Raw genomic sequence first — 24476 nt, forward strand, 5'->3', positions numbered from 1 at the left:
TATGCTGTGCAGATCACAGGGCCTTTATCACAGTGTAACTGGGTCTAATTTTCTTACATCCATGGGAAACACTCAAAGCTTTCTCTCTCTCCAGGCTGAATAACCTGGTTTAGTGGAAGATGTCTCTACCCATGGCAGGGGGTTTGGAATGAGATGGGTTTTAAGGTCCCTTCCAACCCAAACCAGGCTGTGATTCTATGATAAGCCTCAAGACTCCAGTCCTGGCTCCTGACATGGGATTTCTTGGGTCTCAGGGGAGAAGATCAGAGGTACAGAACAGATGACATTACTGAAAAATGAGCTCAAGCAAGCATGTTTATTGGATGCTTTATCAAACACTGCAGAGAGGCTCAGAGTATATGGAAATTTGGGGCATGCAGCTTTTTTGCTTTCTGTGAGTTCTGGAGACAGCAAGGAAACCCTGATGTAACTCCAGGGCTGTGTGTTTTCCTCCTACAGGGAAAGTACATGTGGAATCCACAAATTTCATAAGTGTTTTTTTAATTCTTGATTATGAACATAATAACAAGGAATCATTGGCAAGCACAGGGGAACAGAGCTGAGCAGAGGGGAGTCTGCAGTTGGAGAGGGGGACTGTAAAGTGGCATTTCATTAAAGCCCTGCTACCCTTGTGCTCCTCACTCTGCTCCAGAGAGGCTCACACTCTTTGGCCATACAGAGCCTTTGCAGAGCTGTGGACAGGAGGAGGAAGAAGCACTAACAATATGAAGCTGGTTTAATGAGGATAAGAGAGGCTTTGCAGTTCCCCTTGCACAGGTTGCCCCATGTCATGCCTCCCTTGTAATTCAGCCGCACAGAGTAACACGATGAATACCACCACCCGCCCTCATAGCTGTAGGCACAGTTCTTACTGTAAGTGTCCTGATCCTGATCCTTTGTAGAGAATTTCATGTTGTCGTGCATGTTGTTGGGATTGTCTGAGGTCATGGCATCCCCAGCTGTCCCATTGTAGGAGCCCAGCCTCAGCCGGTAGCCGTGGGACTCGTCCTCCACGCTGAACAGGTTGTAGTCTGCGAAGCTGAGGTTGTCTGCAGAGTCCTGGATGACAAACCTGACCTGGTAGACCTTCTGCTTGGCGATCTGGTGGATGTACTCGGTGCCCAGCCAGTACTCGGTGCGCACGTTCCCGAAGCCAAACTTGTAGGTGCTCCAGGACTCGGCCCAGGTGACCGGTGTGTCCCTCTGGTTCCTCTGGATGACGGTCCAGCCCCCGTGGGTCACGTTCATCTCACAGTACACCACGAGGTGGTGGAGCCCTTTGGGCTGGATGATGTAGACGCCGCTGTGGCTTCCACGGGGAATCTCACTGCAGTCCTTGGGCCAACCTGAGGCTGGAAAGAAGAGCTGGTTATTAAATCACTCTGAAAGGTTTTTTTTTTTTTTTGGGGGGGGGGTATTTATTTTGTGTCTATGTCCTTTTGCACGCACATTCCTAGGCTGCATTCCTGCCATGCGCTCACAGGAGTAAATAGAAATCTTGGCATGATCAATGCAAGAGTTGAGCTTCACATCTTCCTAGGACAGGATTCAAGCTGATGGGAACACTGCAAAAATGTCTGGTGAGACCAAGCCAGGCATCGCTGTCACCCAAGGACCCTCATCCAGGGTGGGTTGAGTCTCAGTGATTTGCCTGTGTCATGCAGATGATGCATCACCACAGACAAATGCAAATCTGGGGGACAAAGTCACTTGCTGGTACAGCACAGAGGTTTAGTACTTTGTCCCACAGAGAGGGTGACCATGACATCCATATCTTTAACAATTAAATCAGCCCTTGGGACCTCAAAAGGGCAAAGCCATTGTTGTTCTCTGGCCTTACCCAAGTAGCTCTTATGAGACTTCCTGACTTGTTGAATTTGATTATGGCCTTTCCATGCTCCAGAGTGTCTGTACCTCATACAGCAAACAGCTGAATATACCTATACACTGCTAGGAAGGAATTTGCTCCACTCCAAGTACCTCTGTCACCAGTTGTCCCCACCCAGGTAGGACCTATCTTTGGCCTTATGGGCTAATGTTGACCCAGCCAGTTCAGTAATTCTGTCACATCCAGTCTTCTCATTGACTGTGCAGTGAAAATAGGAAAATGACTAATCACCACTTCCCAGTAATGAAGCATCACTTTCCACGATAGACCTTTATCTGTAAAATTCCCCATGCAAAAGCACCTGATCAAGTACTGAGCCCAGGACACAGCTGACAGCAGAGTCCCCTGAGGTTGTGAGCTGTTGCACCTCTGCAGCCCATCAGAAAATCAGCATATTCCTGGCAGGAGCCAGTGCACATGTAAGACATGGGAAAGTTGTCTGAGAGCTCTTGGTGAGCCCAGTGATGGTGGAACCCCCAGCAGATGCAGACTCACCATGGCTCACTGGTGGGTGGTGGGCGATGTCCCTGGCCTGCCGGACGTGTCCATCACCATCATCTAAATTAACACAGGAGACAGGAGTGACTGTGGGGAGTAGACATGTCAAAAGCCTGCTAGGAAAGCTCAGTCTTATCCAGATGATATTTTTCTGTTACTGGTCTTAATTCCAGAGGAATTCACCAATTTCAGATATCAGCAAGTTGGTAATTTGGGGGAATTTACGTGGTGTTAGAGTGAGGCTAATGCTCTTTTGGTGGAAAGGATTTGGGCATACTGTGTAGGGGAAAACCCCTAATGGTGGTGGCAACACTGGGAAAATGGTTGTTAGAGTGCAGCAGCAGCAGTTAGGGACTTGGGAAGAAGAGGGATTAAAGAGAGGGGGAAGAAATGTGACAGCAGACACAGGAAAACTGGCTCAGGTGCCGGGAGTTGGGAGAGGTGTCTGTTCAAAAGGGAATTTGAAGGGTGTTGCTGGAAGAGAGGATGGTTTAGAATGAATTAATGCAATTCTTTTGCAAGGACATCTCTGTATCCACTGTATGGATGACTGTAAAACAGAAGGATCAGTCACAGGCTTATGGAATCACAAAAGCCATTCCTGTCCCCTCTCTAAAACAGACAATTAACCCTGCAGCTGCTGCTGTGACATCCTCAAATAACTGCTCCCTGCTTTCAGTCTCAGCTGGCACTGTCTCACTTCCTCCCTTGTGAAGTGTTTAACTTAAGCCTCTTGCACTCTGTACAAGCCCATTCCTGACACATTCTGCCTGCCAGACTTCTGACTTTCTGAATTTTGATATTGACTCTCTTTTTTACTCCCTTTGACTTTCTTTACAAACCTGAGCCTGTGTGGAGTGGGAAACACTCATGTGATATGGTCTGGAGGACTTTCCTACCATGGCATTTACTTTTACTACAGCCACATGAAGCTGTTCACTCATGTTTGTGTTGTAAGGCAGTCTGCCTCTGCTCCTTTCTGCCTTCATACCCCATCCCTTTGGAAGCACTCCTCTCCAAATCAAGGCTTTGGAATGCTGGCCTGTCTCTTCTGGCATGCATTCATGCTGCTGATGTTTTCAGAGCACGCTACCAGTGCTGTAGGTGAGAGATCACAAAATCATGGAATATCCCAGGTTGGAAGGAAGCCACAAGAGTCATCAACTCCAACTCCCTGCACAAGACAACCCCAAAATCACACCATGTTCCTGAGAGCATTGTGGAGCCCAGAGCACACATTCTTTCTCTATTCAGACTTGCAGTTCTTGCTGAACTCTTGTCTCAGGCTCACTGCTGCCTATGCTGGCAGTTTCCTGACAGGTGATCTGAAACCAGCACCAGACACTTGGACCTTGAGCTCCTCTGCCAAGCACACTTCTTCTTCCCTTGGAAGGGAATCAGCTCTTTCTGTTGTGCCACATCCCACCCACAACCCCTGTTTTTTTTTTTTTTTCCCTGAGCATTTCTTCAAGGCTTCCTCATTGCTTCTCATGCCTGTACGTTACTCTGTGCCATCACCTGGCTGATTGCCCTGTGCCAGTGCCACTGCTTAAACTCTTTGTATTAACTTCATTTATTTCCTCTTTGTATTGAGGTCTCCCTTGAATTCAGTTCTCCACTGACCTTGTGATTTCCAGAGATGAGAATTGTTCTCTATGTCCTCAAAACACACTGGGAGCATCTTTAACCCTTCTGCAAGGAAGAGCACATGGCCCACAGGACTCTGGGCTTGGTCTTGCTGCCAAATTGTCATTTCTCCTGGGATCCTGTGAGCTCTGAGCTTTGGGCTATTCTTCTGTCCCTTATGGACAGAAGAACTTCATGCCATGCAGGAGATGAGACAGGCAGCAAGCAGAGGGGGACCCTAAGGTTACTCTTGTTCCAGTAAGACACTCTTAGATCAGTATTTAGTCCTTCCTTGGTGTAACAGAGGTGTGGGCAGGCTGGTGAGGATGTAGGCTCTGTAGGATTTGACTGATCAGGACCTTGTTAGCCTCTCCCTGTTGCAGGGCCATACTTACTGAGCTGGGAGGACTCTGGGGGAGCATTCATAATGTCATCCATTGTGCCATTGAGGAGGTACAAGTTTCTTATGTCAACATCAGGAAAAGATGCTGCCAGGGCCAGCAGGCAGGTCAAAAGCAGGAGACAAAGGCACTGCGTAGCTGAAATGGGAAGACATTGGAAGAAAGAGGTCATAACTCTCCTATTGGAAAGCCACTAATCCCATTCAGAGTAAAACAGGAAAATAAAACTCTGTGTAGAGCTCCCTCAGAGCCACGAGCCCCATGTAGACAAGTTCATTTAGATGAGCTGTCCTATACACATTAGCAGGAGTCATTAGTGGTGGCACCTGCTGTAGTGGTTTTTGACACCAAAGAATCGACAAAACCTTGTCCAAACCCAAAGTGTCCATATTCAGAAATCTCTATAAAACTCAAGACTTGGGACTAGACATAACAAGCAGGGTGAACACGGAGGGAGGGGTCCCCTTTCTTCCCAGCTCCCATCATGCTCCCATGACACATTCACAGAATCCCAAAATCACTGGGTTGGAAGAGACCTTCAAGATCATCGAGTCCAACCCAGCCCCAACACCTCAACTAAACCCTGGCACCCAGTGCCACATCCAGGCTTTTTTTGAACACATCCAAGGACAGTGACTCCACCACCTCCCTGGGCAGGCAATTCCAGAACTTTATCATCCTTTCTGTAAAAAACTTTTCCCTAATATCCAACCTATATTCCCTTTGGCACAGCTTGAGACTGTGTCCTCTGGTTCTGTCAGTGCTGCCTGGAGAAAGAGACCAACCCCAGCTGAGCACAGCCACCTTTCAGGAGCTGTAGAGTGATAAGGTCACCCTGAGTCTCCTTTTCTCCAGGCTGAACACCCCCAGCTCCCTCAGTGGTTCCTCACAGGGTTTGTGTTCCCAGCCCCTCTCCAGCCTCGTTGCCTCCTCTGGACGCGCTCGAGCGTCTCAACGTCCTTCCCAAACTGAGGGGCCAGGACTGGACACAGCACTCGAGGTGGGACCTCAGCAGTGGTTTGAGCTGGGACTGCCCTGGGGCTGTGGGCAGTAAGACCCTGGGGTCTGGGTGGGAACCAGCCCCAGGCTGGGCTCTGTGTGTGCAAGCAGCATGACAAAGAAAGGCAGCACAGACCTCCAGGAGTTAGGGTGGATCTGGGGTAAATTATGCCCTTTCTGTGGTTATGTTGGTTATGTGGCTACTTCAAGATTTCCATAAGTGGACAGCCGTGGTCTGGTCTGCTCTGGTTCAGAGCACTAGGAAAAACCAGCACACCTTTTGCAGTATTCATGATTCCTAAAGAGTGGGACATTGTGGAGCTGCCTGCCCGTGGGGAATTCTGTTCCTGATAAGACACATACAGCTCACCTGGCAGATTACTGATGTGAATCCCTCTCTGTTCAAAACCAAGCAAAGCCAACACGTATTGTATTTCCCAGGGCTACCTGGGTTTGGCATTTGGCACCATTCTCTGGGATGCCTGAGAAGGAAAATGATCATGGATGCCAGCCTGGAACCACTGTGTGGAACTGCAGCCATCCTAGAGACAAACACCCCATTCTGGGAATGCTCAGAGATGTCCCAATCTGTCGTGCTGTTTACAGTTTTGCAGCAAGTCTTTTAAACACACTTCAGTCCAACTGATTCACTTCTCAGTTCCTACATAACATTTGGTGTGTTGATATACTTGTGTTTAGGGACATGTTTAAAGATATTTTTCCTTAGGGCCCCCAGGGAAGAAATGCTCCCCCCACTGCCAGCCCTTCCCCTGGGACTGGTCATGAAAAATCTGCATAGGAAGGAGATACAAATGAGGATCAGCCTCTTGTGGGTGTTCTGCTGGGGACAGCAATGTGCTTTTGAGCATCTGACCTCCAGATCTGGATACCTGATCAATATCACACATTCAGCAGGAAAATCTAAAAAATCCCTTTTCTACTCTAGATTATTTAACACTTTCTTTGGAGAACTGAAAATTGCAAAGAATGGTAAATACAAAACTTGTAAAATGGTCTGTGTGGCACTCCAGGGCTACACTGGTACAACCTGGAAATAGCAGAGCATGCAGGCTCCTGGCCCAGTCCCAGCCCAGGGCAGAGCAGGCACAGACAAGGTGATGGATTCAGCACCAGGATATCCAGGGTGTGGGGAGGACAGACCCTGCAGCAAAGTGCTGGGATATCCTGTGAGCTGCAGCCACACACAGAGGTCCCATCCCATCCCATCCCATCCCATCCCACCCCCTCCATCCAACAGCACACTCACCCATGCTGTCTCTGCGGGGACCCTGTGGAGCAGGAAGCTGGGTGGTTTTGGCCTGGCTGGAGGGCTGTCCAGCCTGAAAGTTATAGGGTTGAGCAGGTGAGGGGGTGGAGGCATGAGACCCAAACCTCAGCACTTGTCCTCTGGTTGGCAGCAGGAGCAGTGGCTTAGGGCTTATTTGCTCTCCACCATCAAGTGATCAGTCCTCAGACAATTAAATCTGTGTGTCACACAGGTAAAGAGCTTTCTCCAGAGGCAAAGCAAATAATTTGGTGCCAATAAGCAAATGCCTTAAAATAACCACAATTCAGTGTGCAGTGTTTCCCCAGGGAATGACGTTCTTGGGGCATCTCCACAGAGCTCAACTGGTAAGTAAACACCCAGGTGACTTTCACCTCCTGGATGGAAATCAAACATCAGGCGTAAATCACTCTCTTCAGAGTTGACATTGATCTCAACAGCCCCTGGGAGCCCCACAGACCCTTCAGGGAAGAGGTACTCCAGTGTTCCTGGGAAACTCAGCCCTGAACTTCAGAAAGTTCCACTCCAGTGCCTCCTGACACCCCTGTCCTGCCACTGCCACGCTGCCCCTTGTGCAACACGCACTGTGGACCCCCTGGCACCATGGTGGCCCTTGCAGCAATCACAAGGGAGTTTTGGGCATCATGAAGTGCCACTGATGTAAAATGGTCTCACTTCAAGCCCCTCTCTGTTCTAGGAGCACTTACACCATGGATATCTACAGAAAATGCCAGACCTCCCTTTTCCTTGGGATGGATGCCTGCAGTGTTCTGAGTTAGGAGGGCTCCTGCAGCCCAGCTGCCACCCTGGGCTGGACAGGCAGGGCTTTCTGTCACAGACTGTGTCCTTGCAGTGTGGTCACCTGGTCATGGACACTCCTGTGCCTGTGCAAAGACAGGCAGTGACCCTCAGCAGGGCTTCTCCAGCAGCTTCCAGCCAGCTTTTACAGGAGGCTGCAGCCCATGTAAAGATCAGGATGAGCAAAGCAAGGGAAAAGTCACAGAGAAGATTTCTCCAAAACACCCAGCTCTATCCTGGGCCCCAGCTCCTGTTCAGTGTATTTCATAGAAACACAGAATCCTGGAAAGGTTTATGTTGGATCTTTCTTCAAAGACCACCTTGTTCCATCCCCCTGCCATGGGCAGGGACACCTTCCACTAGACCATGTTGCTCCAAGCCCTGCCCAACCTGGCCTTGATCAATGTTTGGTTCTGTAACAGCCACAGTTCTGTTTGTTGCTGCATTCCAGGCTGCATCTGGGAAAATGCAGCCAGGAGGGAGAGGGAAGGGATTATTCACCTCCACAGGTGAGACAGCAGCTGCAGGGCTGGAGGGCTGTGTGGGGGTTCTCTGTGTAGAGCAGCAGCTTCAGCTCCAGAAGGATCCAGCTAAAGCACCAGGACAGCTGGGGCAGGAGTGCAGAGCATATGTGGAGATGCTGAGAAAGATGGGTTTGTCCAGCCTGGAGAAGGCTGAGATGGGATCTTGTGGCTGCCTAGAGCTACCTTGTGGAAGGGTGAGGAGCAAGTGGAATGAGGCTCCTCAGAGCACTGTGTCCTGCTTTGGACCCCTCATTGCAAGAAACAGACTGGAGCAAGTCTGGAGGCCACTGGAGGCCACCAGGTTGGTTGGAGCCCTGGAGCTCAGGACATGTCAGGAGAATTGGAGACAACTGGGCTTGCTCCACCTGGAGAAGAGCAGGCACAGAAGGGATCCCATTGCTGGCAGCAACCATCTTATGGGAGGACACAAAGAACATGGAGCCAGATTTTTCAAGGAGGTCCATGATAATGGGATGAGAAGCAATGGATCTAAGTTGGAATATGGAAATTCAAGTTAGAAATAGGGCTTTGCTTTAACATGAGTTTGATCAAATACTGGGAGAGGTACCCAGAGAGAGGCTGTGGGAGGTGTTCAGAGGCTCTTCTTAGAGGTGTTCAAGACTTGACTGGACAAGGACTTGCTTGAGCATGGCTTGAACCAGATGGCCTCCAGAAGTCCCTCCCAACCTAAACTGTTCCATCACCCTGCGATTCTGTGGAGGTGCACAGGGAATCATGAGAGCCAACAGACACAAGGGGAAGGAAGGGAAATTAGATTTTAAAAAATCAGCCTGAGTGTGTTCAAAGACAAAAGAAAAAAAAAAAAAAGAGAAGTTATGAGACCACCATTCCCTGACATTCACAACTAACCCAGATGTGACCCTAAACAGCCCATTCAAGTTTCACTGTTTTGGCGCTGAGGCCAAACCAGAGGCACCCAGAGATCCTCCACATCTTGGACACCCTGTGTCTCCAGTTCTCTGCAGACCCTCCTCCCCAGCCCTCACATCTTAGTTCTGGGCCCCACATAGCCAGCCCAGCTGGGGGGATTTGCCCTTTCAGGGTTAACAGCTATTGTGGCCCTTGTGGCCTGTCCTACCCAGGACCTTCCCTTGGGCCCGTGAGGTCAGTTTAAACTCAGCTCTAGAGCTCCAGTCCTCATCTGAGCCACACTGGGGGCACAATGGGGGACTCCAGTCCCCTCTCTGTCCACTTTTTTCTGGATGGATCTCAGACCTACTCTGTGGATGGTTTATTTCCTGGATGCACTGCTCACATCTCTGCCATAGCATATTTCCAGCCCTGCCCTCTGCCCTGTGTCCCTTCATCAAGGATCCTGGATCCAGCTGTGTTTGCCTCACGCTGAGACCACACTCAGCCCTTCCCACTGTGCTTGGACCTTGGCAGGACAGACATCTCCTCCTCAGCTCAGCTCAGCTCAGCTCAGCTCAGCTCAGCTCATCTCCTCCTCCTCCCCTCCTTGGCTCCCAGCCTCTCACCAAGCTAGCAGAGGTGACATTGAAGGGTTCAGATGGAACTTGACCATAGAATCATGGATTCATTAAGGTTGGAAAAGACCTCTGTGATCAGTAAGTCCAACTGCCAACCCAGCATCACTGTGTTCACCAACAAACCACGTCCTCAAGTGTCACATCCACATGTTTTTTGAATATTTCCAGGGATGGTGACTCAACCACTGCCCTGGACAGCTTGCTCCCTTGACAATCTTTTCCATTAAGATTTTTTTCCTAATATCTAATCTAAATCTCCCCTCGTGCAACTTGAGGCTATTTTCTCTCGTCCTGTCAATCCAGGAATCCCTTACCAGGGATCCATTATCTTGGAGAGGTCTGGATGCCACTGTCCATTGAGGCCTTCAAGTGGCACTGATTGATTCCCACAACATGGAAAGTTTGGTGGGAACCTCAGCTTGTCCCTGGATTGCTGTGAAGAGCAGGTGTCAAGCTGTGCCATGAAAAACAAGTCTGATCAGAAACCAACACAGAAGAGGAGGGTAGAAGGGCAACATCTTTATCTTCTTAAATTTGACTTGAAAAGGTTATGGAGCTTCCTGGACCCTCTGGCAGGAAAAACAGCCCTCCCAAATCATTTGTCCAGAGAGCATTTTGATCCAGAAGACAGAGAAACTCTTTGTCACATTTCTGGGGCTGAAGGTGGATCTGTAGGGACTCACCAGGCTAAAGACAGGGATTGGGAAGGAGAGTGCAAAGGGACCCACAGAGCCCTGTTTGTTAACTGGAGCCCTGGCTCAGAGATGCAGACTGGGCTGCAGGACACTGGCTCCAGCCCCATGACTGATCCTAAAACCTGCCAGTGGAGAGTTAGTGAGCAGGCACCTCTCTTGAGGACCTGTCCTCAACTTTCCAAGGTCATGCTTGGGACTGGTCACACAGACCTCTCCTCCTCTGCTAGTTTCCCTATATCCTTAAAAAGCTGGGTCTCTCCACTTCACTTTGATCACGGCTCTCTGGATTTTGCTCCAAGTGTGCAATTCACATGTAGTGTTTATGTAGGGACAGTCAAGAACTGAAATTCCTCAGCATGGAGGGGGTTATTCTCTACCTCTCTGGCTGGAAGCACGTGTGTCCCTCCCCTCAGCTGTGCCGTCATGGGATGTAGAAACTTCCTGAGCCACAATCTGCAAGTGCCTCCTTGTGCCTCTACAAATGATGAGTGTGAACACACGTGGGTGTGTGCAGTGCCTATAAAGCCAGCGTGGACAGCTGGGCATGGGAGGGTGCACCACTGGGTTCCTGCTCTGTGCAGCTGTGCTGTCGTGATGGGTGAGTTTCCTGCTCAGGTACACCTCACTCCACTGTGGTGCTGGGCTCAAATGAGACCTCACGGGGTGAGTATGCAAAGGCACAGAGAATGATGAGCAGGACAGCAGCTGTGAGTTTCCCTGGGAGCAGGAGGGCTGCCAGAGCAAAGCACCAAACAACACACAGGCTTGGTGCCAGCTGTGTCTGCCCCAGGCTAACTGTACCATGTGTTCCAACATCCTGTCGAGGGAGGTTAATGTGGAGACCTAAGCTTCACCTTGGTCCTTTCCCTGCTCAACCAATGCATGTGGCATGTGTGGTTGCTCAGGGATCCTGCCCCAGGCATGGTGGCATCTCCCCAGGAGCTGAGTGAGTGCAGGGTGTAGGGGGGTGCTGTTGGTCAGCACACTGGGTTTGGGTTTCTAGCCCTGCATGAGCCAGGACATTTCCTCCTGTCTGCTCGGGAGCAGTGCAGTAGGAGCCGTGGTGATGGGCATTTTCCTCCCCAGGGCTCCAGGCTGGGACACCCTGTCTCCACCAGGACCTTGTCCTCCTGCCCACCGTGGTGGCAATGCTTCTCCTCTGTGCCAGTGCTGGCCCAGCCGTGCCCACTGCCAGCCCCCGGAGTGGTGAGTAGCAGGCGGCGGGCACTGAGGGGCACCGAGGGCAGGGTGGGACACTCAGGGCTGCTCTGTGCCAGGGAAGGTGAGCAAGCACCCAAAGGGATGCACAGCACAGGAACTCCACACACACACACCACCCCTGGGCCGTGGCTTTTACAGCCTGGTTCCTGCCAAGTCACCTTCACCCCCTTGGCGGGTCCATGCTTAAACCAACAGGTTTCTGCCAAAACACCACAGCTTGGAAGGATTGCTGTGCCAAAACACCATGGCTTGGGAGGATTGCTGTGCCATGTTTGTGAGGTTCAGTTCCAGGAGAGATCATCCTAGCTATTTGGCTTTTTGTTTAGCTCTCGTTGGATTAAAAACATTCCCTTCCTCCCTTTAAGGGAAGATTACAATACCTGCAAGACCCCAGAGTTTCATGGGTTGAATTGGAATTACCCACAGCAAATTGTCTCCCATCAGACACAAACCAAGAAAAACAAATTAGATGGCAAATTAGTTTGGCTAGTAATTGGATAAATAAGTTTGGCTAGATAAATTATAACAAGCTGGGGGAAGAGACCCCTGTAAAACCAAGGCAGAACTAAGCCTTCTTATCCAATGCCATGAGCCCCAGGGAAAACATAAATTTTCATTTCATATCCTCATCCAGTGGAGCATTTTGGATACTTCTGGTCCCTGCAAGAGCTGCAGCTCAGTGTATCAAGGGCATATGAGCCAGACATACTTTGAGGACATAACTGGCAATCCTTGAGATTTTTTTCACCCTTCTTTCCTTGGCAAGATGTGTTAGAAGGCTCCAAATGAAACAGCAAATCATGAGAAATAGGCTCCAGAGCTCTTCCAGAGGCCAGTGGCTCAGACACCTTCAGGTTTCCTGAGGATGAGCCAGCGGAAAAGCCGCAGACCAGAACCACTCCTTTTTGTCCTGAGTCCTCACTGAAGCTCCTTGTTGTCCTGATAGACTCACGGACCTTCTCTCTCCCCCCACCCCGTGTTTGCTGCTGCAGCCTCAGGGTTCCCCCCGGACTGCAGCCACCTCCGCAAGAACAGCCCCAGCGGCGTGTACGTCATCCAGCCGGCCCGGTCCCCCCCGCGCGTGGTCTGGTGCGACATGGACACCGAGGGCAGGGGCTGGACGGTGGTCCAGAGGAACTCGCATGACACCGAGCTCACGTGGAAGCAGTCCTGGACCACCTACAAGTATGGCTTTGGGAATGTGCACAGCGATTACTGGCTGGGCACCGAGTACCTGCACCTGCTGACACAGCAGGGCACCTACAAGGTGCGCTTCGTGGTGCGGGACAAGGCCAACGTCACCCACTACGCCGAGTACGACATCTTCAGGGTGGAGAGTGAGGCCAGCGGCTACCCGCTGAGGCTGGGCCGGCATTCTGGCGATGGGGATGACTACCTGACCCTCTACCACCCCAAGAAGGGGGGCATTCACGACAACATGAAGTTCAGCACAGTCGACAAGGACCAGGACCAGTACAGCGGGAACTGCGCCAAGAGCTACGGGGGATGGTGGTACAACAGGTGCCAGAACGTCCTGCTCAATGCCAAAAACTACATTGTCTGGCCAGGATTCTGTGATAATGGTGACTGCGCATCCTCCCTCATCCTGGTCAAACCCACAGATGTGTGTTGACCACGCCCAGCCCCCCGGGAGTGTGGGGGTGCCACCATCCCCAGCTCAGTGCCCCATTCCCATGCCAGTCCCAGTGCACATCCTGCTCTGCCCACAGCTCCTGTTCTCTCACCAGCCAAAACACAGCAGCTCTGGGGTTCAGGAGACATCATCCGGAGTGCTGGGCACATGGGCAGCTTTGTCCCGTGCCATGATGCTGGCTGGCACTGGGGCTCAGGCACTGGTTTGGGGTGGGTGCACCCGCTCCCATCCTGGGGAGGGGGGCATGGTGCCAGTTCCCTTCCCCTGCAGTTGGTGAACCCTGCTTTGCCCAGGCCCTGCTCCTTCCCTGAGCCCTGCACACCCCACAGCTCTGCTATCCATGGTGGGAGGAATCAGCTGCAATAAACCCTGGAGCCAGACCGTGCTGCCTCATGTCTACCTGCACACAGGTGTGGGGGGATCACTCTGTCCACTCTTTAGGGTGGCAGACTTGGGGGAAAGTCAGTGTGTTAGGCAGTATTCCTTTCAATGGCTTGTTCCAGCCACTGCACACTGGACTGTGGCTGTAAGGCTACGATTAGCCAACAGAGCCAGCAAAGCCGTGAGCATGCACAACCCTCACTCACAGTTTGCCCCTGTTCATGGCTGGGTGGTTGCTCTGTGGTGGGAAAGAGAAGAAACCACCACAACCTGGAGTGGGGAGAGGGCAGTGGACTCCCTGAGGGTGTGAGTGAAGTGGGTCAGTCAGTCCCATCACTCCCTGCTGCAGACAGGGAATGTGTCTATGAAGTTCCCTTGTGATGCAGGGAAGTTTTAACCTGGGGCCTGAAAGAACCCACAGCTCCTCTCCTCTCTCTGTGGAAGGACAGCTGAGCTCAAGGAAGGTTTGTGGCTCGCAATGCTGAACAACACAGGAGTCTGGAGCCGAGGTCTGTGACCCAGGTCCTAGGGCAGCCTGCAGAGCTATGGCAGTGCATTGTTCCTGAGGAGCTATCGAGTTCTCAAGGAGCATTCTTTGGCAGCCTTGGAGGCACCTGCAGGTGGGCAGCACTGCTTCATGGGGAGATGGAGATATGAGGGTGCTGCTGGCTGAGAAAGGCTTCCCAGCTGGAGCTGACCTGAGAGTAGCACTTCTGGACTAAGAGTTATGTCTGCTGGCTTAAAAAGGCATTGGTGCTCCAGCCTGGATGCCCAACCTAACAGCAGGGGAGAGGCTGGACAAAGGCTTGGGGCTCCTGGTAAACAGCATTCCACCCAGCAGCCAGCCCTGAGTGATGCTGAGCTGCATTCCTGGGTCTCTGTTGGAGAGAGAATAGTTGCACTCCATGATCCTTGTGGGTCCCTTCCAACACAGAATATTCTGTGAATCTATGAGTGCAGCCAGTGAGACATGTGGTCTGTTCAGCGCTGCTAGACAACAGTGCAACAGTCAAACATCCTCTCTCTGCTCAGCATCAGAGACCACACCACAGGTACCGTGTCCACTGCTGAGCTGTCCAGTGCACAAGGTTATCACCACACCAGAGCACTTTCATACAGACCCAAGCTGATCCAGAATCTTGAAATTCTGGGATCCCTGCTATGTCAGGCTGTCTCAGCTCTCACACCGACCCAGACAGACCAGGCTTATGGTGCTGTGTGGCCCTGCAGTACTGTGTTCCTTTCCAGTCTCCCAGGTCTCTCCCAGCATCCACAAGGGTAATGAGGCAGGATGACACTGGCCTGGCTTTCCAGGTTCAACTGACCTGATGCTTCCCTTGCACCCTCTGCTTGCTGTTGGCTGTGTCATGCTACATTCCCTTTTTGGAAGATCCCCACCTTGGAATGCAACCCTCTTCTTTAAGTGAAAGTTTTGTCTCTAATTCCTCACCTGAGTTGTATGAAAAAATTTTCCTTTGAAAATTTTCCTTTGAAAATTTTTTCTTACAGAAGCCTCAGGTGTGCTTCTGGCAGGAAATGGGCAGCAGTTGCAAGGAGTTCCCAAATAAATGAAGGACACTGCAGGTCTGAAAGTGATTTTATTCTGCAGGATAAACACAGACTGTAGCAGGGAGTTGTTGTGGACAAGGCCTGCCCTGGGGTCAATATAATTTAGGTCAGGTTAGCTGGTGATGGTGGATGTTTTTCTGCTGAAAACATCTGTACCCACAAAGCAAAAAGAGAGTAAGACCATGCTCATCCAGGAGGATTTTAGGCTTCTGAGCACAGAGTTTTCTCCAGAAGGAACATGCTTGGATATTGCAGTGTTTATAAAGATGCATTCTAATAATATCCCCCCCAAAACCAACCACAGGTGAATGGCCAGAGACAGAGCCAGGAGTTCTGCTACTTTTCAGGACAGGAGGAAAACAAAGCAGTTCTTGATATAGAGGAACAGCCCTATTCACCCCCAGGGCCTCATCATCAAACGGGCCCCAGCAGGGCACTGGCCTGGCCATGTGCCACAAAGGGACAGAAGGGGGAAGGAGTTTTAGGGGTATGGAGCTGGTTTGATGAGGATGGCCGAGGCTCTGCAGTTCCCCTTGCACAGGCTGCCCCATGTCAGACCCCCCTTGACGTTCAGCTGCACAGAGTAACATGCTGAGTACCACCACCCACCCCCATAGCGGGAGGCACAGTTCCCTCTGTAAGTATCCTGATCCCGATCCTTTGTGGAGAACTTCATATTGTTGTGCACTTTCCTGGGATTGTCTGAATCCATGGCATCCTCTGCTGTCCCTGAGTGTGCTCCCAGCCTCAGCCGGTAGCCCTGGGACTCATCATCCAGGCTGAACAGGTTGTAGTCTGCAAACCTCATGTTATTTGAAGCATCCCAGATGACAAACCTGACCTGGTAGAACTTCTGCTTGGCGATCTGGTGGATGTACTCGGTGCCCAGCCAGAACTCGGTGTGCACGTTCCCAAAGCCGTGCTTGTAGGTGCTCCAGGACTCAGCCCAGGTGATATCCGTGTCCTGCCGGTTCCTCTGGATGACGGTCCAGCCCCTGTCTGCCCCGCTCATCTCGCAGTACACCATGATGGGGTGCAGTCCCACGGGCTGGATGATGTAGACACCACTGGGGCTGCCAACTGGAACCTCGCTGCAGTCCCTGGGCCAAGCTGGGGCAGGACACAGGGGGGTAGAACAAAAGCCTAGGCATCAGGACAAGACCTTTGGCAGAAGGGAAATTCATCTGGCCAGGGCACATGGGGGATAACCAGCTCTCCCAGACCAGAGAGGTCTGGAAGGGAGAGGGGATTGGCTTCAACCCTCTGTTCCTTTTCTGTAGGGAAGACCAACAGGAGTCAGCCCCACTGAAAGGCTCCACACTGACTGAGCTATGCTGATATCAGCCCAAGAGACTGAATACAGGCACCAGTGGGCTCCCTTGGGTCTCCTGAAAAAGGGGCTGCCACTACAGCAGGGTCATACTGGGAGGAAGGTGAAGAGGACCTAGCCCCTGCCTGTGACTAAAGGAATGGGGAAAAACGATCCCTTCGTGCACAAAGCCACCCTTCCCAGCCTGCACAGTGCACACACACACACACACACACACACACACACACACAGAGCCCTGCAGCCCGTGCTGGGCACACCTTCACCATCCTCCATCCTGGAGCAGGGCCAGGGCGAGGGACAGCACATGGTCCTGCCCTACCCAGAGCTGGCTGAACACGTACACACAAGACCAGATGCCCACAGGATGCTACCTACTGGTTCTCTTCAGAACACTCGATGAAGTGTTGGAGGGAGATTTCTTGAAGGTGTTTAGGCTTTGTGTGTGCACAGAATGGCCTGGCACAGCCAAGATGAGCAGGGAAGCAAGGAGCAGAAGACACTGAGCTGGTAGAAAGGGACAAGAAGAAAAGAAGAAATGTGACTGTCCCTCCCATGGCACCAGCAGCACAGTTACCAGGAGCCTGTGAGGTGCAGGAGGGCACCGAGCATGCTGGGCAGCATCAGGCTGCTCCCTGCAAAGCTGCCAAAGGGGTTGACAACCTGCCCTTTTCCACTTGATCTGCGGTGGACAAGTCAAACATGGGGCACTTTTGGGCAGAGCAAAGCAGCCAACAACTGCCTGAGCCAAGTTTCACTCCTGGTCCCTGGAGCAGGAGCCTGGCTGGGGTGAGCCAGAAGACAGGGCATGAGCAGCTGCTGCTCAGAGGTGGCAAGTGCCCCTAAAGGGCAGCGGTGCCACTGCTCCCCATCAGTGTGCAAGAACCAGAGCATGGAGCCTGTCCCTCTTGCTGAGCTGCCCTACCTTTGCTCTCCCTGTTGCTGGCAAGGAGCACCCACTTCCCATCCCTGTACTCACCCATTGCTCCCTGTGGAAATGCCTCTGGAGAGCAGAGCTCTGCAGTGCCGGTCACACAGAGGGATTTGTAGTGCCCTCTGCACTGGGCGGGCTGAGTGGGTCCTACCTCCCTTTCTGCTGGAAGAGATCAGGTTGGTTTCCTTTGCGCCTGCAGAAAACACCAGCTGAGGTGGAGGTGCCTGTGGCTCTGGATTGCAAAAAAAAGAATTCCCGTGCCAGCAAGAATCCTTGGAATGGTCTCTTCTGTGAGTGCTTAGTGACTTGGATGGAATTTCCCCGGGGAACAGCATATTTGCAAACTTTGAAGAGTATTGCTCAGCAAACACTTGAATGCCACAGCCACCTGCCAGGTGGAAAGCAAACACAGGTCTGTGCCTGCCTCCCACCACTGCAGCTGGCGCTGCCAGGTCAAGGGGCTCTTGTTTAATCTGCTCCAGTCCAGCCCAGCCTGGCTTTGGGTGGGGCAGCAGAGCAGCCCCAAGATCTTCAGAGAAGGGAACTGCTTTGGGTGGGGCAGTGATTGAAGCATTCTGGGGTGCATGACACAAGCAGAGGGTCATGGTGGAAGGGGTCTGTATCTGGGGGAAGCAGAAGTCTTGACTCTCCAGTGGGACACAGTCCTGAGCTGCAAGGAAGCTGAAGGGCCTGATGAAAGGTTTCTGTAAGGCAGGTGAGACAGTCGTGGCCTCTGAGCACTGGGTGTGGGAGAGTGGCCATGCAGGAGGAGAGGAAAGCATCTGCCCAGGAATGCAGTGAAAACAGGTGGATGGAGGCAGCAACAGGGATCTGAGCATGTACAGAGGGGATCTAAGCATGCTTGGAGGAAAAACAGAGGGGATGAGCATGCACAGGGGTGGTGAAGAGATATCATGGTGGAACCCTTTGGAACTGAGCACCCACAGAAGGGACAGTGGGATCTGAGCATCAATGGAGGTCAGCAGAGGGAATCTGAGGGTACCTGTTGTGAAAAAGAGGGATGTGAGCTTGCCCAGGGATGAAAAGTCAGCACTAAAGAGATGCTGAAAGGACCAAAGGAGATCTGAGTACTCGAGGAGGGGAACAGATGAGATCTGTGGGCACACAGAGAGAAATAGAGGGCACAAGAGTGTACAAGGGGAAAAAATAGCAAGGATCTGTTTGTGCAAGGAGAACAACACAGGGGTTCTAAGAGAGCACAACAAGGGGAATGAAGAGGATATGAAAACAGCTGGGTAGGAATGGAGTGGATCTGAGAGTGGTTGGAAGTGAAGCGAATGAGTAAGAGGGGATCCAGAGAAGCACTCAGAGGGAACAGAGGGAATTTGGAAACATGCAAAGGTAGAATAGTTTGGTTGTAAGGCACTCAGAAAGAATGGCAGGGACAGGCAGTGCACAAAAGTAGATCTGATACAATATCTGGCTGTGTTCAATGGGAACTTGTGAGATCACAGATTCCCCATAGTGCAATTTACCAGCATGGTCTAGCCCAGTTGAATACGAACTTACACAGTCCAGGTTCACAAATAGTGTGGTTTAGGGAAGGAACAGGAAAGCAGATTCAGGATGTTGGTGATAAATGCACTGTGGAGTGTTAATATGCATTATGACAGAAAGGACAGTAACAGGGATCTATTAGCTATAAATATATATTGACCCAGTTATATACACATAACTATTCCCAGGTCTGCTCCAATGCAGCTGGAGGTGTGAAGCTCAACCAGAGGCATCCCTTCAGGGGAGAAGGAGAGAGACTGTCCATCTGCTGATGTTAAGCAAGCAGAGATGCTTTCCCCTCCTCTTTTTGCCCTGAGACCCCACTTTCAGACCATAATTTTAGGCCAGCTTTGCTCCAGACATTGTTCTAGTCAGGGGCAGCCAAGGGACCCATCTCTTGTTTCTCAACCACTCCTATTGATTCTTGACCAATTTAAGGCAGCTCTAAAGCAAGTCTGTCAAGTTACTACCCTTCTCCCCCACCCTGCACCATCACCACCACTGAGAGCTCTGCAGCTCCAGCTGCAGCTGGAATGCCCACCCAGGGAAAGGAAATGCTGCCCAGTAGCCGATTTTAATGTCTGCAAGCCCAATAACCCAATATTTCTGTCACAAGCATAATCAAGATTTTCAGAACTCTGTATTTCTGTTTTAAGACTAGCACAAGAAAAGCAATTGCAGAAATTTTGGTCCTCTGGGGTGGATCCATGTGCTAAAGTCCCCTAGAGTGAATCCAGGCATCTGGAATCCTCTCGGGCACGCTGATGTCCACGTCTGCGGCATGTCTGACGGACACAGAGGCATTGCCAGCTGGCCCTGGGAGACAGGAGGAGGAATGGAGAAAGGGGGAGCAGAGAGGACACCCTGTTCCCATTAGGGTGCATGTGGGGAGGACAGGGACACATGGGGCATTTGGAGGGCTCAAGGGGCAACTGGGGGGTTCTCAGAGCAACTGATGGGCCTAAGGGTGAGGCTATGGTATCCTGAGGGCAACTGGGGTAACTGACTCTAACTGGTACCCCCAAAAGGACAGTGAGGGTTCTAGGGAAAACAGAGGAAAGTTGTAGGGTTTCAGGGGCAATTAGGGAATCTGGGGGAAGTAAAGACTGTCTGGAGTGCTACTGGGTGCAAGGGGGAGATCCTGGAATGGGCCAGAGGGCAAAGGGAGTCCCAGGAGACATGGAGGCTCCTGTGAATTTAGGAGTCCTGACAGTCTTTGGCCTACCCTTAGATACCTGGGTCCCCTTGTACTTGCAGGGAATCCCAAGGGACTGAGAATCCAGAGAGGATAGGGAGTCCCATGCTGGTCTGAAAAGAGCTCCAGAAGCATGGGGATTTTTAGAGTACAGTTCACCAGGTCAGGAGTACTCACATCAGCAGCAGAACGAATGCCATGGAGCCAAAACCCACAGCCAGCCCCACGGTTGGTATGTGGGTCAGGGGGGTCTTGTCATCCCAGTGCAGCACAGTGCTGAAGGCAGCCTCGAGTCCTTTCTCTTCCTCTATGCTTCCCTCTGATACTGTGGGGACCCAGACCCCTCAGGTCATGGGGCCCTGCACGCAGGGACCAGCTATCCCTGCAGCTCTTGCTCCAGCCACAGACCTCGCTGCCCCCAGTGACTCAGGCATCTGGGGGTCCCTGCTCCACCCCACATGCTCCCAGGGGAGTCAGGCACCAGGGAACACACGCTCTAATCCACCTGTCCACCATGAGCCAGGCGTCCCGGCACCCTGCTCACCCCCTTCCCGTGGAGCCAGGTGTCCCAGGTCCCACTCTGCTCCGCACTGCTCCCTGCCCCGGGGGCACTCAGCTGTCTGGGCTCACCGTTGAGGTAGAAGAACTTGCGGGCAATGGGCTTGGAATGTTCCCCGAGGCGACAGGCAACGGTTCCTGGAGCGGGTTCCTCAATGGTCAGACTGAAGGGCTTCTCTGGATTCCCCTTCAGCTCCTTGAACAGTGTCATGTCCTGTGTGCGCAGCTGGGGCACGGGGGGGACACCTCAGCACTGCCCAGACCACCGGGCACACGGAACCGCGCGCGTGCACACAAAGGCACCTCGTCCTGCACGTCCCCTTCGTGCTTCTTGCACTCCTGGCTGGTGCAGGTGCACACACCTCCCATCCCACGTGCATGTACACCCAGGGATGCACAACCAGGGTGTACACAACAGTCACTTCCTGCACGTGCAGGAAGGACTTTTCCCTGTGAGTGTGATGAGGCCCTGTGTAGCAGAGCACCTCATCCCCTCAAGAGCTTATCTGTTGTTTCTTGGCCAGTCAGATAACTCAAGCAGGACAATCTGTCTTGTAATGAGTTATTTTTGCACCACTGGGTTAGCACCGGTCTGGCATCTCCCAACTGCCAATGAACATCTTAATGTCGAAGTGAGACGTGGAAGGTAAGCTGGATTTCTGACTGACATCAAGTCACTTTACAACTATAAAAGTAGCAAGCTTCCATGGATTTTCCTGGAAATGTGTGGAGTTTCTCCTGTGAATAGGGACACCTATTTCCCAGTTAATCCCCCAGGGGTTGAGTGAAGGAATCTGTGTACATTATTGTAATTTTGGTGGTAAGTTACATTTGGCTCCTATTCAATACTATTTCTTTTGCTAGCTTTAATATAGATACCTTGATATAGTGCACTGTTCTATGTTATGCTGTAATCTACTAGTATTTCTTTTAGTTTTATACTGTGTAGTAAGTAATTCTGGTTAAGATATTTCATCTATTTTGCCTGTTCATTTGTTTGTTAAATAATTCCTTTTTATAAATAGATCTGATTTGCCATCATTAGGACTTTTGGGCCAAAATAATTTCAAAATAAAGATTTTAACTGTTGCCAGATTCTGAGGCTAAGGAAGGATTTGCCTTAATCTGAACCCATCTCTCTGAAAGAGTTTAAATTCACAAAGGAATCCTTTCTGACCCGCAGACTCAGCAGCAGGGCTTCTTTAATAAGCTTTGTCTGAAGCTTCCACTCTGCCCACGGCACCCTGGCACAGGTTGAACAGGTAAGATGTGGCTGCCCCATCCCTGGAAGTGTCCAAGGCCAGGTTGGTTGGGGCTTGAAGCAGCCTGGTCTACTGGAAGGTGTCCACACCTTCCAGGGGATTGGAATAACATGAGATTTAAGGTCTTTTTCAACCCAAACCATCCTGTGATTTTATGATGCTACACGTGCACACATGGATCAGCAAACACACATCTGGCCTGCTGCTCGTGTGCACCCTTCACACGAGCAAGCATCCTGTGTGTGCTTACACAGCTGCTACCCCCAGCACAGACAGCTGCTGTGGCAGCAGTCACTGCACCTACCAGAGCCCCCCTGAGAGTGACTCACACCCCTGCAGGACCATGTGTGACTCACATTCGGGGCAAACATCCAGGTGACGGGCAGGCCGGTGGGGATGTGGAAAGGCACGCTGCAGCGCAGCACAATGGTTTCATCTGTGTAGGTCCACAGGTCCTGCACTGGGAGAATTGACAGGCTCATGAGCTCCCATCTGCACATGCACTCACAGACATGATGGTGCTCCTGTGCTGCCTGCAGGGATGGGCAGATGTACACTTGGGCAGGTGCACTCAGTGTGGGACCATGGGTGAGAAACACGGGGAATCCCCAGAGATTTCTGTGGTGAAATCCTGTCCTTTGGATCAACTTTGCTCACTGTAATCTCATTATAATACTGAACACACCTCCATCCCAAAAGCTACCTGCCCCCAATGCATGACCACCTTTGCTGAGCACACATTCTGCATTTTTCTAGCCTAAGCCTTTAAAAGTGAAGTTAGACCACTTGACCTCAATCAGTACCAGAAGTGTGACTGGAGTCACTCAAGTGCCACCAAACATAAAAAATAGCACAAAAATAACCTAAGAATGGGATGAAGTTGAGGAAGATTTCCTTACCCTTAACACAACAGCCTCTCATGGCCCCATACCTGGGCAGTCCAGGGCAAACTGACAGTCCACGAAGCGGCAGGTAGCACACTGGAAGACACGGGCAGCTGGCTGGAATCCTGGGAAAGAGAGACTTGGTGGTCCCAGAGAAGTGGGAGATGTACTAGGAGACAGGGGAGGGCAAGACAGAGGGATGGGAACTCACCACAGGGTGGGATGCAGGCTGGAACTGGTGGGGAGGAAGCAGTGTCAGACTGGGCATCACTGGGGACCCACATCCTTGTAATGAGCCGTCAGGATTCAGCCCTTGCTCAGCCCAGATGGGGTCCCTGGGAGTTTCGCTAGGACAGGGGTTCCCAGGGTGTCCCCATACCTTTCCCCAACTGGCTCAGCTTCGCCCAGATTGTGTTGACAGCTTCCTGCAGAGACTTTTTCAGGGGCTCTGGTGTGTCCCAAATGTCCATGTAAGAAAATGTGCCCTCCCCCTGGTCCCCATAAACCTTTCCCAGACCCCACAGATCCCTTATACAACTCACTTTGACTCCATATATCCCTCCTGAAGTCAGATATATTCCAAATATCCCCTCAAACTCCCCAAGAAGCTGTATACCTTGAAACCCATATACCCTCAGGATTCCCCAAATATCCCTTTACAGCTCCCAGACCTTCATATATCCTCTATTTCACCTCCATCCCATCCCTCTTCAAGCCCTCCACATCCCACCCCCCTTGCCCCATGTTTCACATCCCATGTCCTATATATCACATCCCTCAGTCTGCTCACTCTTGCCCCTTTGATCCTCTATAGAATACATCGCATCCATGACGATCTCCCGAAGTTCCTCACGCTGTCCTGACCCTGGAACCAGTACAGGGACACAGGAATCAGTACAGGGCTAGGGTTGGAGTTTCAGGGATGGGAAGGTCCAGTAAGGTCTGGGGGTTTCTGGGTGTTCCTGAAGTCCTAAACAGGATTTAAGGAATACTGGGAAAGGTCAGGTGGCCCTGTGGATTCCTAAGGTCCTAGGTAGGGCCAAGGGGTCCCCAGTGTGTCCTTAGTCACGGCTGGGTGATTCTCAGGATTCCAGTCAGGTTTGGGATTCCCAAAAGTCCCTGGGGGCCAAGTCAGGACTGAGAAGACCTTGGCATGGTTGTGAGTCCCAAGGATGGAGTCCCAGGGTGAGTCCCTAGGGTCCCCAGTTTCCTGGGATCCTGTTTAATACCAGTGTGAGAGCCTTGGTTGAAATGGAAAACCCCAGAGGGCTCTGGGTGCTGTTCAGGGTGAGGATCTCCTTTGGGATGAATGTCCCTGGTGGAAAGGAGGGACCAGTCAGGACAGAGGTCCTAAGGCGGGATCCCTGTTGGGTTTGGTGTCCCTAGGGACTCATGACGTACCTACAGTGACGGAAGCAAGTGATTTAGCAGCCTCAACAAGGGCCTCAAGGCATTTTTTATGTCTGAATTGGTTGACAAAGGCCCCAGTAATGTCATGGCAAAGCCGTGCCCGCTGAATGGGGGGCCCAAAGCAGAGCAGGCAGGGGTTAACCTCAGGGAGGCAGGACATCAGGACCCACAGCCACAAGCCAGGGTTTCTAGGATGCCAGGGGACTAATACCAACATCAGGGCCAAAACCCACCACGCCATGACCCCAAATCTAGTACCCAAGTGCCTGAGTTCCTTGGACAAAGGCAGGGTTCCAAAGGTGGAACTTGGGCACCTGGGTTGCCAGGGAACTAGATAA

At 51.6% G+C, this 24476-nt stretch overlaps 4 protein-coding genes across 7 annotated transcripts; 1 reads left to right on the top strand and 3 right to left on the bottom strand.

Annotated features, from left to right (window-relative positions):
• Positions 1–717: 717 nt before the first annotated feature.
• Positions 718–6683, bottom strand: LOC128817459 (fibrinogen-like protein 1-like protein). The gene is made up of 4 exons (XM_053995942.1): positions 6680–6683; positions 4408–4551; positions 2384–2446; positions 718–1352 (listed from the first exon to the last, which is right to left on the bottom strand). Exons 1-4 carry the CDS (start codon positions 6681–6683, stop codon positions 718–720), a joined length of 846 nt encoding a protein of 281 aa, XP_053851917.1.
• A 4136-nt stretch (positions 6684–10819) lies between these two features.
• LOC128817460 (fibrinogen-like protein 1-like protein) lies at positions 10820–13079 on the top strand. The gene is made up of 3 exons (XM_053995943.1): positions 10820–10823; positions 11312–11431; positions 12439–13079. Exons 1-3 carry the CDS (start codon positions 10820–10822, stop codon positions 13077–13079), a joined length of 765 nt encoding a protein of 254 aa, XP_053851918.1.
• A 2050-nt stretch (positions 13080–15129) lies between these two features.
• LOC128817461 (fibrinogen-like protein 1-like protein) lies at positions 15130–17360 on the bottom strand. The gene is made up of 3 exons (XM_053995945.1): positions 17338–17360; positions 16756–16961; positions 15130–16160 (listed from the first exon to the last, which is right to left on the bottom strand). Exons 1-3 carry the CDS (start codon positions 17358–17360, stop codon positions 15532–15534), a joined length of 858 nt encoding a protein of 285 aa, XP_053851920.1. The 3' UTR covers positions 15130–15531.
• A 2089-nt stretch (positions 17361–19449) lies between these two features.
• On the bottom strand, positions 19450–24455 carry SPACA6 (sperm acrosome associated 6). Of its 4 annotated transcripts, none has more exons than XM_053995628.1 (9): positions 24397–24455; positions 23519–23593; positions 23108–23176; positions 22940–22963; positions 22776–22853; positions 22201–22304; positions 20655–20808; positions 20202–20349; positions 19450–19645 (listed from the first exon to the last, which is right to left on the bottom strand). In XM_053995628.1, exons 2-9 carry the CDS (start codon positions 23556–23558, stop codon positions 19552–19554), a joined length of 711 nt encoding a protein of 236 aa, XP_053851603.1. In that variant the 5' UTR covers positions 23559–23593; positions 24397–24455; the 3' UTR covers positions 19450–19551. The 4 variants fall into 4 exon arrangements, with proteins under 4 accessions (XP_053851603.1, XP_053851600.1, XP_053851604.1 ...); XM_053995625.1 differs by lacking the exon at positions 24397–24455 and adding an exon at positions 24130–24387; XM_053995629.1 differs by lacking the exon at positions 24397–24455 and adding an exon at positions 23876–23953.
• Between the last annotated feature and the right edge of the window lie 21 nt (positions 24456–24476).

Source organism: Vidua macroura, chromosome 20 (genome assembly GCF_024509145.1).
Source record: "Vidua macroura isolate BioBank_ID:100142 chromosome 20, ASM2450914v1, whole genome shotgun sequence".
Taxonomy (NCBI): domain Eukaryota; kingdom Metazoa; phylum Chordata; class Aves; order Passeriformes; family Viduidae; genus Vidua; species Vidua macroura.